This window comes from Salvia miltiorrhiza, chromosome 5, assembly GCF_028751815.1.
Source record: "Salvia miltiorrhiza cultivar Shanhuang (shh) chromosome 5, IMPLAD_Smil_shh, whole genome shotgun sequence".
Taxonomy (NCBI): Eukaryota; Viridiplantae; Streptophyta; class Magnoliopsida; order Lamiales; family Lamiaceae; genus Salvia; species Salvia miltiorrhiza.
Window position 1 is genome coordinate 19,694,104 of NC_080391.1, and position 14,813 is coordinate 19,708,916.

Genomic DNA, 14,813 nt, shown 5'->3' on the forward strand with positions numbered 1-14,813 from the left:
CTAAATATTTTGCAATTAAAAAAACGTTAGGAATATATTTAAAATATTTTAACCATTTCAAAACCATAAAAGTAACGGATCTTTGAAACTTTTGTTTATTACTACAAACACTTAATTGAGCCATAATCAATGTACAATGAACAAGAACACGTGAGCAAGTAGGATAATAAACACCCGATAAATCTTTAGTAGCGGCCTCAAAAACTTTAAGTAATTGCACAAGATCATAACAATCATCCCAATAAGATGGCAATAAAATCATAGAGCTCACTTCACTTGTAAAAAAATTTACTAATAAATCCTTAAATTCGTATGTTGAATTCAACATTTCATATGTTGAATTCCACCTAGTGCACACGTCTATGTTAAAGCACTTGCTACGTCCAGTTTGAGCTTTACAAAATTTTAGCCATGGCCTATGTAATTTTTTGCTTATCACGTAACATTTCAACAGCTTGCCTAATTGGTTTTATTGATTTATCCAAAGCTTTAAGGCCATCTTGAACACACAAATTTAAGATATGAGCAATACAACGAGTATGAAAATACTTACCTTGTAGCGAAGGATTACATGCACAAATTAAAGAAGGCACACTAGCGGTATTGGCGCTTGCATTGTCAAAACCAATTGAAAATAGTTTTTCAGTAATCTTGAATTGTTGCAAAATTTTCAAGATAATAAGAGCAATATTTTCGGCGGTATGAGCACAATTGAATTTTTTGAAAACAATAACACGTTTGTTCAAATTCCATTGCAAATCGACCCAATGAACAGTCACACCCATGTAAGAATTATGTTTAAATGCACATGTCCAAATATCGGAGCACACAGAAACTCTATGTCGTAAAGTAGTAAAAATATTACGCAATTGAATTTTATATCTTCTAGCTAATTTAACTATGGTTCTAGTCATAGTTGTACGTGGGATTCTTTTAGCTAAGGGATTATATGCTAATTTCATGGCATTTTCAAAATTCATGCTATCGGCAAATCGAAAAGCAAGAGATTCGGTACTAACAAATCTAGCCATAACTTCCCCAGCAACAATATCGTTAAACTTATAAAGAGAGATTTCGGGCGTACCTTGCTCGCCGAGGGTAAAGGTGAGTTGCGTTTGTTTACCTTTGCCTTTGGTGGGAGGATGCATATTTTTTATATGCTTGTTGTAGGTGCCATAACCATTCCCCGCGTTGAAAACATAAGATTTGCCACAAAGGTTGCACACGGCCTTCGTGACAGTTTTGCCGGTTTCGGGGTCTTTCACTTGTACTTTTTTGAAGTACACCGTGAAGACGTTGGACCGCGGAGCTCGTTCCTTCTTGCTCGTTGTCGATTGTTTAGGTCGGAGCGGTCCCATCTCGTCCATCTCGTCCTCCAAATCGATGGCATTGGCATCGGCTTGTTCAGTTTGGTATGTGGATGGAATTTCTTCATCGGATTGTTGTTGAGCAAGGCGCTCCGCCATTTCCGCATCGGCACGGATTTGTTCCTCCTCTATTTCTTCCCGTTCACGGCGATTGGGCACCCTTTGGAATTGAGAAGTAGGATCCTCACTCCCAAGATAGGTTGCTTCGTCGAGATCTCGAATAACAACCCCACGTTGACGACGAGGGGCGCGGGGTTTATTTCCAATGGTAGCAGTGTAGTCAACAGGTGTTTTTCCCTTGCCACCACTACGACCAGAGCCGGAACCGGAAGCAGCCATTTTTGTAGTGAGGATGATAAATGAAAGAAGGAAGAAGAGTAGTAGAGAGAGTGCAGAGAGAGTTGTAAAATGATTATTTGTAGAGAGCACGTGAGTAATATAGAGAGAAAGAGAATGCAGAGAGTAATATAGAGAGCAAGAGAGTAATATAGAGAGAGTTTTTGTAGAGAGAATTGCAGAGAAAGAGTGAAGAGATGATAATTGGTGTGAGGAAAATGAAGGGAATTAAGGGTGTATTTATAGGAAGATGTTGAGGTGAATTTGAGGTGAATTATGATTTTGAATTTGAAATTCAAATTCACTGCAATCTGCAGACGCTCTCCCTTAGCCTTTGGTCAAATAAAGCATTAAAGCCAAAGCCTGCAATGGCACACATCAATCAAGACTGACAAGGCACGCAAAACAAGACTTTGGAGGCTGCACTTCACGCACGGTTCACGGTTCTGCAGGAGACGGTTCACGGTTCTATGGTTCACGGTTCTGGGAGACGGTTCGACAGTTCCACGGTTCCACGGTTCCGGTTTCGGTTCGGAACCGGGAACCGGCGGTTCCAAAAAATAGAACCGTAACCGAACCGTTTTGAGCCGGTTTCGGTTCCCGATTCGGAACCGTCTCTCACGGTTCCAGTTTCTGAACCGTGCGGTTCGGTCCGGTTCACTGTTTCGGTTCGGATGTCCACCTTTAGGTACATGCTTAACATGCTTAAGAGACCTTTATTTAGATGCATGCTTAACATCTTTGTCATTGTTTGTTTCTTCTCTTTTAACTTTCTTTTTTTATTTCTAAAAGTTTTAATTCATACTCCCTCTGTCTCACAAAATCATGAACATTTTGCCATTTTGGGACGTCTCACAAAAATTATGAACATTTCTATTTGGTACACTACCTCACCCCAATTCCTTTACGGCTTTACTTTTCATCTCTATTTTTCATAAAGTGGGACCCTTTTTTCACTCATAATACACTTTTATCTAACATTTCTTAAAATCTGCGCCACTTACAAATGTTCATATTTTTGTGAAACGAGAAAGTAATTTCTAAAGTAGGTTACAAATAGCCAAATAGGAAAATATTTTTACATATAAAAAGGAAAAATAGAGAAAAATAAATAAATTTGACGTAGGATGTTGTCATGTTTCTTCTCATTTCTTGGGGTATTTTATTTACTCCCCCCGTCCACAATTTAATGCCTACTTGGGTCCTGACACGAAGACTAAGAAAGCTGAAAAAAGTGATGTGGATGAAATAAAATGGTAGTGGTTAAGAGATTAGATTATTTTTACTAATTTGATTAGGAGATTGCTTTTTCTTTTAAAATTTATTCTTTATATGCATTATGGATTATTGTTTTTTTTTTTTTTTTTTTTTTTGTTTACTTGATTTTTTTATTTTATTTTCAGTGGCATTAAAAAATTCTTCACAATTAATTCTCTGAGGTCGGAGATGCGCTTCGCCTTTTCAATCTCCGGCGGAATTGGCTCCGATTCAGAGAGAGGGAAGCGCCCAGCTTTGGTGTCCGATAGCAACCACGGCCCCGCTTCGGACTCCGGCGGAATCAGCTCCGACTCAGAGAGAGGGAGGCGCACAGCTTCGATGTCCGGCAGCAACCATGGCGCGACTTCGGTCTCCGGCGGAATCGACTCCGATTCAGAGAGAGGGAGGCCCGCAGCTTCGGTGTCCGACAACAACCATGATGCTGTTTCGGATCCCGGCAAAATCGGCTTAGATTCAGAGAGAGGGAGGTGCGCAGCTTCGGTGTCCGGCAGCAACCACGGCGCCGCTTCGGACTCCGGCAGAATCGGCTCCGATTCAAAGAGAGGGAGGCGCGCAACTTCGATTTCGGCACGACAGTGTCCGATTCACACACATCCATCTCCGAGAATGGAGTTTCTTCGACCATCGTCTCAGATTCCATTGAGGAAGACGAAGAACACAATTCAAAGAGATCTAGGGTTTTGAATGGAGAGAGAGAGAAAGAGCCTTAGATCTAGGTTAGATAGGAATAATCTAGAACCAAGTAGGGAGAGTAATAAAAAATGAGTCAGCGTAATTAATTTAAAAATAAGGAAGGCTAATTAACCCACATTCTTAATTAGGATGAATTAAATATGGCAAAGGGTAGTAATTAAATGAAACAAAGGAGGTAAAAGGGTACAAAAAGTAGAATAAGACATTAAATTGTGGACAATTTTTTAAAGACAAGTAGGGCATTAAATTGTAGAGGGAGGGGTATTATTTTTTTTTCTTCTTCAAATTAAAACTAAATACTCAAAAGTTTATGGCTTTAGACAATTTCACCCCACAGTAGAGGATCCGCACCCCACCGCCGCAGCTCCAGCTTCCAGCCCCACAGCCACACCACCGCACCAGCTCATCTCCACATCTTCACTCCGTGGAGTCTCCAGCTCCTAAGGTTTGATGTTTTAACTTGATAACTCCTTCATTTTCCGAAAAATTGCACCAAACTGTTTGGATGTATAAAAGTAGTTGTGATGATTCTTCAGGACATGGATATGAATTAATTTGATTGAAGAACTGATGTTTGAAGAATTGATTGATACGTGTAAAAATTGCGAGTATGGATGAAAAATTCTCCAAAATATATCAATGTTTTATGCCATCTTTATTTGTATTAAGAAATCAGGATATGAATTGATTGAAGTACGGGTTGTTAAACGGTTCCGATTTTTCGGTTAAAACCGTAATCGAACCGGAAAAACCGGTTATCGGTTAACCGAAAACCGGTTTTTATCGGTTCGGTTCGGTTATCGGTTAGTGTCTTTGTCGTTAACCGGTTAATCGGTTTAACCGGTCAACCGACCGGTTAAACCGATTAACCGGTTTATTTTTAAAATTAATTAATAAATATATATTTTAATATTATAATTTAAAAAGATACTTATAATTAAAAATCAAATCTCAAATTCACAAGACTAGGGCTTTCTTCGTCTCTGTTCTATTTCTGCCCTGCCGTCTGCCTGATTCCAGCCACCTCCGACATCCTAGCCAGGCAGCCACCCCCACCGGCGACGCGCCGCCGCAGCAGTCCCGTTCAGCCTCCCAGGCCGCAGGGTCGCACCAGCACTGTCGTCTCCCAGGCCCCAGCAGCCACCGTCGTCTCCCAGCACCAGCACCTCGACTCCGGCGGCCACACCAGCACGGCGAGACACGCCCTCGACTCCGGCGACCACACCAGCGCACGGCTTCTACAGTTCTACTTCTTGAAAGGTAAGTTTAAGCTTCTTCCTCTTGGCATGTCATGCTTTAGAACCATAGATTGATTCAGAATTTCAGCAGCATATAGAACAATTTTTGCATAAATTTATCAACTGTAATGCCCGCCCTAGTTCCCTACAGACTGAAATTGAATGAATGATTGATTCATTCATAAATTGATGTGTGTAGTGCAAAGTCAGTCACACTGAATCCAATGCACTGTAAATCTGCAAAATCATTGAAATTCTATTGAGTTATTCACTTATTTGATTGTATATTGAGAGTTTGGTTGATTATTTTAGTAATTTGGTATTGTTTATGTTCACTATTTGATTTAGTGATCTCAAATCATCATATTGAGTTATCTGTAAAGCTTATTTCATGTGATGTGAATGGATTAATGTTTATGTTGTTCACTAATTGATAAGTACGTCTGGTCCCTAGATGTGGATGGAAGATTACTAGAATCTATATTGCTTAATGATTTTTTAATGTTGCTACAGAATGGTAGTGGCTTATTTGAGGTTAAGGAAAGTATAATAGTGATGAACTTGCTTAATTTTGGCATCTCATGATAGGCTCCATAATATGTGATAGTATTATGTAAATCATGTCTCGACAACAATGTTTAAGAATTAAGATTATTACTTGTGGATATTTGATCTTTTTTCATCAATCTTCTGGACTTTGTTTATTGATGACAATTGATAATTGTTTAGTGCGTCTCTCACTTACTAACTTCTTGTTGTTTTTGGTTATAATGTGAGTTAGTAGTTTACTTTAATTGTCGTTAATTGTTGCTTAGGTTGAGAGTTAATTTATTATCATTATTCTTTTTTTTTTAATATAAAATTTCAAGTATCTATAAGTCTTTTTTTTATTCTAATTTATCACAAGTTATGAATTGGTGCAGTGGATAAGTCATCATTCTTTCTTTCAAAGGTCAAGGGTTCAAATCTTATTGCACACATTCTACAAATTTGAATTTTTTAAAATAAAAACCAGTTAATTTGGTTAACCGGTTAACCGAATTAACCGGTTAAATTCGGACAAATCAAAAAATCGTGGATTAATCGGTTTGACCGGTTAACCGATTAACCGATCGGTTAAACCGGACCAGTTAATCGGTTAACCGATCTACTAATCGGTTCGGTTACCGGTTAGGGAAATGGCCCTTAACCGGTTCCGGTAAACCGGTTCGGTTAAAACCGAACCGACCGGTTTACCAGCCCTAGATTGAAGAACTGATCATTCGTATTAAGATTTTTTTTAATAATAAATTAAAAATCGGTTATTTATTTTATCCCCTCTGCTACTCTTTGCAATTATTTTTCTTCTTGACAGAGCTCAGCATCAACAGCTTACTTGCTATATTCGGTGCCGGAGTCAGAATCGGTTTCCGGCGGCGATGGGGGCTACTGCGAGAAATATCCGCCCCCCTTTCTAAACAGAGGTAAATTTCCGGTCGCATTATTTCTTTCTGGTCTTCACTTTACATGTTATATTGGTTTTTCAAAACAACTTCTTTGCTGTATCATGTGCGCGCGCGAGAGAGAGAGAGAGAGTGTGTGTATTTTGTGGGTTTTAGTATATGTTTGGTTTTGGGGATTTTTTTCCTAGTGTGTTTATACAACATTAATCGCTCATAATTTACAATGTGAGAATGAGTGTGTGGCTGCTGCTGTAGTTTGAGCACTTTGAAAATGAAGTTATCCATCATACCCAAGTCACAAATTCTATCCATCACACCGAAGCCACAAATTCTATAAGTTTTGCACAATGGTGTTGGTTTCTTAGATGATCTTTTGAGCCAATTGGTTGTTTTTGTGCTAGAAATTTAGTTGCTGGAAATGTATCGAACTGATGTCAGAACTTTGAAGTTCATAGGTTTTCCTGATATTCTTCTTGGATTACAATAAAATATTGTAACTCTTATTCCATTGTAGTTCTGTCATGTAAATTCCTTGATTGTATTTTGTTCCTAGCGTTTATAATTTAAGTATTAATGATTTTTTTTTCAAATGTATCATTGCTATTGCTTACGCTTTCATTAATAAAGTGAAAGACCGATTCTTTTTGTCTGAAATATTAGTGTAGTACTAGTAAACATTGAGTTTATTTACTATCTATTATGCTGCCGTGAGAAATCTAATGATGTGTTCAATTGCACTATGTAAACTGTATGAGGTTAACTTTTACAAGAATTGTAAGCAGTAGTATTTCTCAGATATAGCCTGTGTATACTACCATCAGACGTTTTAGCTTCTTGGTATTGCCAGTGTTTAGATATATTAATGTGGTATACCAGAAATGAAAACTATCATTAGATGCATTGACTACAATACTTATATTAGCTCTTTCAGTTTTAGCAGATTTGAGTTCTAGCATGACTGAATATTGTCGATGTAATTTATTCCTTGCTCTCTAGTTTGTATTTGTAACCGGATTGCACGGTTTGAACAGGATATTGAGTTGCTGAGGAATCCATTGCAGCTGCCACCACATATTGGGTACTATCACCATCACTTTTCAGTGATCTGCGAACTGATGAGGCTAGTCCTTCTCGAGAAAGTCCTCTTCACCTATAATAAGAACCGTGTCTCCTCCTTTACTTGTGCTCCTTCACCTCCCTACTCCTACATTCAAGTACAAACTTATGTGCAGGCGTATATGAAATGGAAAAAGGACCCCTACTTTGACTCGATTGATTCAATTCACAAGTCCCTTGAACTGAAGCCCATAATCGCTGTGAAAAATTTCTTTATCACAACATCCTCCTCGCCACATGACAAATATTCCATTCCCATCTCAGCTGTCTCCAAAAAAGGCTCAGAATTTGATATAAGTATCAAAGTTATAAGGTTCTTGAGGAACTATCCTTCTTTCTTTGAGGAGTTTAAAAGTCCTTGTTATAATTTACCTTGGTTTAAACTGACTGATACAGCCATTGAGCTTGATAAAGAGGAAAGATTAATATATGAAGAATTTAGAGATGATATTTTGGGGAGATTGAAGAAGTTTATAATGATGAGCGGCAGTGCACAGATGCTTCCTTTAAAGGTCATTAAGGGCTTGCGGTGGTATCTAGGTTTGCCTAATGAGTTTTTCAGGGATCCTACTGAGTATATCGGAGGTGATGGCCATTTTAGGATTGTGGACATAGAAGATGGATTAAAGGGGTTGGCTGTAATCGAAAGTGATAAAATCTTGTCAGTGATGCAGCAAAATGCAATGAGGAAGGGAATATACAATGGGGGTGCTGATGAGGCAATTGCATTTCCATTGTTCCCATCTAAGGGGCTGCGGTTAAAGCAGAAGATAAAAGATTGGTCGGATGAATTTCAAAAACTGCCGTACGTGTCTCCATATGATGACTACTCATATTTGAATCCGGACAACGACATATCAGAGAAACGGGTGGTGGGAGTGATACATGAGTTGTTGTGTTTGTTTGTGGAACATGCTGCTGAAAGAAAGTCGCTTTTTTGTTTGAGGAAATACTTGGGGTTGCCTCAGAAGGTTCACAAGGCCTTTGAGAGGCATCCTCATATCTTTTATTTGTCGCTCAAGAATAAAACCTGCACAGCTATTCTGAAAGAAGCATATCGCGGCGAGAAGGCTATTGATTCGCATCCACTTGCTAAAGTGAGGAGAAGTTATATTGCTTTGATGAAGGAATCAACAGAAATTATGAGGAACAAGAGGATGAAGAATACCAAGGCTTCTGATCAACAAAGTGGAGATGGAACATCTCATCCTACAGAAGCGTGACTCCCTTTTCAGATCACACTGAAAGTTGAGAGCTTGCATGTGTGCTTCAGTTGATCTGAGTTTCAGCACTCTCTCATTTTGCGTGGGCTGCAAAATTAATTTGATTATGTTGATAATTATGATTACTGCTTCTGTGGAAACACGCAGCTACTGGTAAGCTCTACTTGTAGAAACATGACAATCTGGATTGCATTGATCAAGGTAAAGATATGGTAAACACATGGGAAAATGAATATGAGTGATGGCCGCTCCCAACCCTTGGTACATACTACAGCCCCTCATCGTGCGACACCAATCTATATCTATATCTATATAAAAGAATCTAAGGTACTACTTGTGGATTGTCTATTTTACCCCTATTACATATTTTACTTTAAGGTTATTTTACATGGAGTATATGTTTATAAGAATATATTAATTCATTAGATCTTACATTTAATCTATGTGATATATATTAATAGCTATTGATAAGGCTTATAGATAAATATATCCATTCAATAAATTATCTAATAAAAGTAATGAATTAATAGATTTTCTAAAATAATAGATTATCAAATTAATAACATTAATTACATGTACAACGTGCGTTTTTTCTGCTAATATATAAAAGTATAACCACTTTAAAAAATAAAGTTGTATTTTTTCGTCAAAATTATAAATAATTAGTTTTTTTTTTTCATCTACTCTAAATCATAAAAATATATTTTTATTATAACTTTTTCTACTTATAGAATTTATCACATTTTCATGATTTGTAGTTATTATTTTAAAAATGAGTTTGTAGTCTCAATCTGTCCTAGATGATCATATTAAATACTACCTCTGTCCCGCTTCAAATGAACCTAAATTTTTCGACACGGAGATTAAGTAATGTGTGATAAAGGTGTAAAATGGTGGTGGGATCATCCAAAAAATAGTGTTAAATATTTCTAAACTTGGGTTGGGTCATTTGAAGTGGGACAACCCAAAATAAAAATAAGGTCATTTGAAGCGGGACGAAGGGAGTATATAATAACATATTTATGTCTAAAATGATCACAAAATGTTCAGTAAATGTATATAAAACATTTAATAAACATAAATAAAATAATCAATATATATATATATATTTTAAAAAAATAATAAAAATATTCATACATATAAGATTTATGATCATATATGGACTTTTAACATATGCATTTATTTATTTATTCTTTCTTTATTTCATGAACATTTAGTCAACAAGTATAAAAGGAATTTTGAACATTTAAGATTAATCAAGCCATTATATAAAGAATATGCACTTATATAGTCATATTGGGGATTGAAACTTAATATTTGGCCCTTCATCTTAAAAACACAAATGTTGGCCATTTTTTGTAATTTCGAACTATATTGTCCTTAATTTGGGCGGACCAGATAGGGTTGGGCGCGGGTTCAAGAGGTACTTTTCGCTTTAATGTTACTCCCTCCGTCCCAATAATCTTGTCCCACTTTCCTTTTTGGTTTGTCCCAATAATCTTGTCCCATTTCCTTTTTAGGTAAATTTTAAAGGTTAATTAATTTTTAATTAAACATGATTCTAATTGATCCCCCTCTAAATCACACCTACACGGCTCTCTCTCTCTCCCACCTTCCCCATTCCCCCTCTCTAAATCCACTCCACCATTTCCCCTCTATAACTCCACCGGCGCCACCGCTCCCTTCCTCTCTGTTCCGTCGGCGCCGCCTCCCCCCTTCCCCCTCTGTACAGGTGCCGCCTCCCCCTTCCCCCTCTGTAACTCCACAAGCGCGGCGGCTCCCTTCCCCTATGTAAATCTACCGGCGCCGCCTCTTCCTTCCCCCTCTATTTCGCCGGCGCCACTTCCCCCCTTCCCCCTTCTCCCACCTCCAGCCTCCGTCCTATCGCTTCCACCCATCGTGCCACCGTCTTCGTGTTGTCTTCTGTGTTTTTTTTTTCAAAAATTAGGGCTCGTCGGAAATTAGGGCTCGCCTCTTCCCACGCCGGCTCTCACCGTCAGTTGCCTCTGCTCAATTTGGGAAAATACCTTGTCGCGGCATGGCTTAAGTCGGCATCGGTAGCGAACGCGATGAGCTTGTGCAAGACATCAATACTATCATGGAGTCCATGGGTGAAGACGTGAGCTTGGATCTGCTTGAAACAAGCCATGGATTTGCAGCTCTTTTCTCCATTTTTCAATACATGAAAAAGGTTTTTTTTTTTGTGCTTCTGAATTATCGAAGTGTTGCGCGGCGGAATAAATGAAGCAGCGGTCGCCGGAAAGGGGATTAGGGCAGTCGGTAATTTCAATTGGGTTTTGTTTGGCAGAGACAGAGGAAGGGCTGTTTGAGAAGGGGGGTTGTTTTGTTGGTTTTAGATGAGAGGGAACACGAAGAGTGGTGGAAGAAGTGATGGGGCGGAGGAGAAGAGTGGTGGCAGTGGCTGAGCAGAAGCTATAGGCTGTAGCACATGTCTCGCCGGAGAAGAAGATTTGCAGATGCATAGATGAGACGAGAGCTGGTTACATTTTACCCCAATTAAGCTATACTTAATTTATTATTAAGCATGTGTGGCCTTCTAGTTTATAACACTAATTTCACACTCCTTATTCTCCGTGCCCAAAAGAAATGGGACAACATTATTGGGACGGAGGGAGTATAATTTATGTCAAAAGTACCAAATTATTTTGATTTTTTTTTTCTGTTGGTACTTTTAATACTAATATTCTTATTTGTTCTAAGTAATTTGATACTTATTTTTTTGTTTTGCTTTCTCTTGGTACTTTTGGCATAAATTATAACATTAGTGCCAAAAGTACCACCCGAACCCGCGCGCCCAACTCGATCCGGTTCGCCCAAATTAAGGGCAATACAGTTCGAAATTGCAAAAAATTGCCAAAATTTGTGTTTTTAAGAAGGATGGCCAAATATTGAGTTTTATTGCTCAATATGACTACCTCAAAAGTTGCATTCTTCCATAGTCGACTTCGGGTAAAGAAGAATGGCATTTTTATTGGGCATCTTAATATTGGAGGCTCCACTGTTTATGATCAGTATGTGATTGAGCAACATATTGAGGAGCATTTCTCGAGGCTGTTCTCGCATGAAGAGGCCGAGAATATTGATATAACCATGATTGAGGCGAATGTTCATTCCATTATTACTACGATGCAGAATGCTAAGTTGATTGATATTCGTTCTGATGTTGAGATTGAGGCTGCGATTTTCAGCATGGATATCCATAGAGCCCTTGGGCCTGACGGGTTCTCTGGTATCACAAGTGCTGGAAAATCATTCGTGAGGATGTGTTTAGGGCTGTTAGCGGGTTCTTTTTGAACTCTTATCTCCCGGCTGGTTGTAATTCTAATATGTTGATCCTTATTCCTAAGTCGGACAGTGTGAGTACAGTGGCGGCCTGCGTCCTATTATCTTATCCAATTTTTTGTTCAAGATCATTTCGAAGATTATGGCTCTTCGGTTGAATGAGGTGGTTGCTAGTACGGTATCACAGAATCAGTTCGACTTCATCAGTGGCCATACAATTCATGATTGCATTATGCTGGGCTCCGAAGGTTTTAATTGTATGGCAGGGACTAGTCGTGGCTCCAACATTGCCTGCAAAATTGATATTCGAAAAGCTTTTGACACCATCCGTTGGGACTTCATTTTTATGGTTATGCGTGTCTTGGGGTATCATGAGAGATTTATCCATTGGATCTCAATCATTTTTTCATCTGCTCGTATTTCCATTCTTTATAATGGTCGCCTCAGTGGCTATTTCCCTTGCTCGAGAGGGGTTCGTCAGGGAGATCTTCTTTCTCCCATTATCTTTGGCATTGCGAAGGATGTGCTTAGCCATTTGTTTCATAATTGCGTTGCTTTGGGTCACTTAACTCCCATGCGTTTCAGTAGAGCCACGGACTTTCCTACTCATCTTCTTTATGTTGATGATATTCTTTATGTTGATGATATTCTGTTGTTCTGCAAGGCCTCGGTGCGGAATGCAAAGAAGATTAGACATATTCTGAACTTCTATGGTGTCATTTCTGGTCAAATTTGCAGTAGTGAAAAATCCAGGATTTATTTTGCTAATGGTGTTTCTAAAGCCATGCGGAGTGGTATTATGCGTGAGTTGGATTTTGCGCCTGGAAGCATGCCTGGTTCTTACCTCGGAGTGCCTCTCTTCGTGGGTCGTCCTAAAGCGTCGTACTTCATGAGCATCAAGGATCGCATTGTGACAAAATTTTCTAGATGGGTTGGTTTTCATCTCTCGATGGCCGGTCGTATTTACCTGGTGAAGTCGGTGATTCAGAGCTCCATTATTCATTCCATGATAGTTTTCCGATGGCCTAAGTCCTTGCTTTATGACCCTGATAAAAAATGTTGTGACTTCATATGGACTGGGAAAACGGATATGAAGTCGAATTGTGCGGTCAAGTGGAATCGTTGTTGTGCTATCAAAGAAGAAGGGGGATTGGGTGTTCGCTCTTTCTCCATTATGAATAAGAGCTACCTTATGAAGATGGCTTGGAGCTTGGTTAAAGGGAATAGTCTCGCTCATCGTCTCTTGCGGTCTAGATATTTGACGTCTCATGGTTATGCTAAGAATTCGGTTGCGAATTCTTCTGTTTGGATTGGTTTAAAGCACGAGATTAATGATCTTGTTGATAACTCTTACTCCGTGGTGGGCAATGGTCTTTCTACCCTTTTCTGGACGGATGATTGGTTGGGCTACAGGCTCTGTGATCGATTGCACGTTCCTCCTTACATTCAGGGCTATCTTACTCAATCTGTTGCAGATTATTTTTTTGATGTCGTGGAGAGCTATCCAGATATTGTTTGTGACATTCTCGTGCTGTTTATCGGTTCGGAGTGTGACGTTCGGTATTGGAAACCTTCGGTTCGAGGGGATGTCACTTCTGCTTTGGCTTTTGCCAAACATTGTCACAGTTTCTCCTAAAGTCGTTTGGGGTTCTTGGATTTGGGATAATGCTATTTCGGACCGTCGTTCTTTGGTATGTTGGCGGATCCTCCACGGTCGCCTTCCTACGATTGATTGTCTTATTAAACAAGGTCTTGTTGCTCCCAATTGTTGTGTTCTATGCTTTTGCGAGGCTGAGTCGATTTCTCATCTTTTTTGGAATTGCTCTCGAGTGCGCCGGATTTGGGAGATTTTCCTTGGTTGGTTTGATAAGCATTACTTGTTGGAGTGCAGCGACATTTATATCTTTTTGGTGAATGCATGGAATATGGAGTTTAGTCCCCTTCTTAAACGATGGTGGGAAATTGGGATCATTAGCTTGTTATGGCGTATTTGGACAGGGAGAAACGAATGGATTTTCGATGAGCGGCCCTTTGATGATCGCATGGTTATTCAATTTCTTAAGCTCACCTTTAAAGAGGTCGATGTGGCACACTCGAACTTGGGTTTCATGGTCAATACTTAGAGTGATTATGTGGTGTTGCGTAATATCGGCGCTTCCTCGAGACTGGCTCTTCCTCCGTCTCATATATTGGTCTACTGGTGGCCGCCCACTGATGATTGGATGAAGGTGAACACGGATGGCTCGGCGTCCGGATCCCCTGGTCTTATTGCTGCAGGGTGGGTTTTTAGAGATAGCACGGCTTCTGTTCGCGGGTGCTTTCACGTCAAAGGGGGCTCGGGCTTCGCCTTTGAGGCGGAGCTGCTCGCTATCACCACCGCGATTGCTATTGCTCACTCCCAAGGCTAGCGTCGGCTGTGGGTTGAAGCTGATTCTTCGTATGTTGTCAAACTTTTGCAGTCTCGTTCCATGGATGTCCCTTAGAGGTTTATTCCATATTGGCGGGATACTTTGTATCTGCTTAATGATTTCATCATCCGGGTGACTCACATCTACCGCGAAGGGAACTCTGTGGCGGATATTATGGCCAATCCCGGATAGACAAGACGGATAGTGGCCACATATTATTGATGAAATTTCCGATGCTGTGGCTACTGATATTTATACTCATAGCTATATCCACCGGATTTAATTCGAAAGGACGGACTGGCAGTGTTCTTTCTGCTTGGTTTTTGTTCGAACAGCTGGAGGATGGCTTTTGTGCCTGTTCCGGCAGTTGGTTTTCCCGCTTGGAGCTAGCTGTCGGTCAGAGTTTTGC

The 14,813-nt window shown here is 39.6% G+C and overlaps 2 protein-coding genes across 3 annotated transcripts; both read left to right on the top strand.

Moving 5' to 3' along the window:
* The first annotated feature begins 3,969 nt into the window (after positions 1-3,969).
* LOC130986593 (protein WHAT'S THIS FACTOR 9, mitochondrial-like) lies at positions 3,970-9,080 on the top strand. 2 transcript variants are annotated; one of them, XM_057910043.1, is made up of 3 exons: positions 3,970-4,119; positions 6,267-6,375; positions 7,386-9,080. In XM_057910043.1, the coding sequence occupies exon 3, from the start codon at positions 7,470-7,472 to the stop codon at positions 8,691-8,693; it is 1,224 nt and encodes a 407-aa protein (XP_057766026.1). In that variant the 5' UTR covers positions 3,970-4,119; positions 6,267-6,375; positions 7,386-7,469; the 3' UTR covers positions 8,694-9,080. The 2 variants fall into 2 exon arrangements, with proteins under 2 accessions (XP_057766026.1, XP_057766025.1); XM_057910042.1 differs by lacking the exon at positions 3,970-4,119 and adding an exon at positions 4,627-4,934.
* A 2,541-nt stretch (positions 9,081-11,621) lies between these two features.
* Positions 11,622-14,404, top strand: LOC131025624 (uncharacterized). The gene is made up of 4 exons (XM_057955421.1): positions 11,622-11,997; positions 12,062-13,537; positions 13,623-13,687; positions 14,120-14,404. Exons 1-4 carry the CDS (start codon positions 11,622-11,624, stop codon positions 14,402-14,404), a joined length of 2,202 nt encoding a protein of 733 aa, XP_057811404.1.
* The last annotated feature ends 409 nt before the right edge of the window (positions 14,405-14,813 follow it).

Excerpts from the sequence above, each read along its gene's own strand:
- LOC130986593 (XM_057910043.1), top strand. The coding sequence starts at position 7,470 with ATGAGGCTAGTCCTTCTCGAGAAAGTCCTCTTCACCTATAATAAGAAC.
- LOC131025624 (XM_057955421.1), top strand. The coding sequence starts at position 11,622 with ATGACTACCTCAAAAGTTGCATTCTTCCATAGTCGACTTCGGGTAAAG. Across the intron at positions 11,998-12,061 it reads GTGTTTAGGGCTGTTAGCGG|TCGGACAGTGTGAGTACAGT; the intron begins GTTCTTTTTGAA and ends CTTATTCCTAAG. Across the intron at positions 13,538-13,622 it reads CATTCTCGTGCTGTTTATCG|TTTCTCCTAAAGTCGTTTGG; the intron begins GTTCGGAGTGTG and ends ACATTGTCACAG.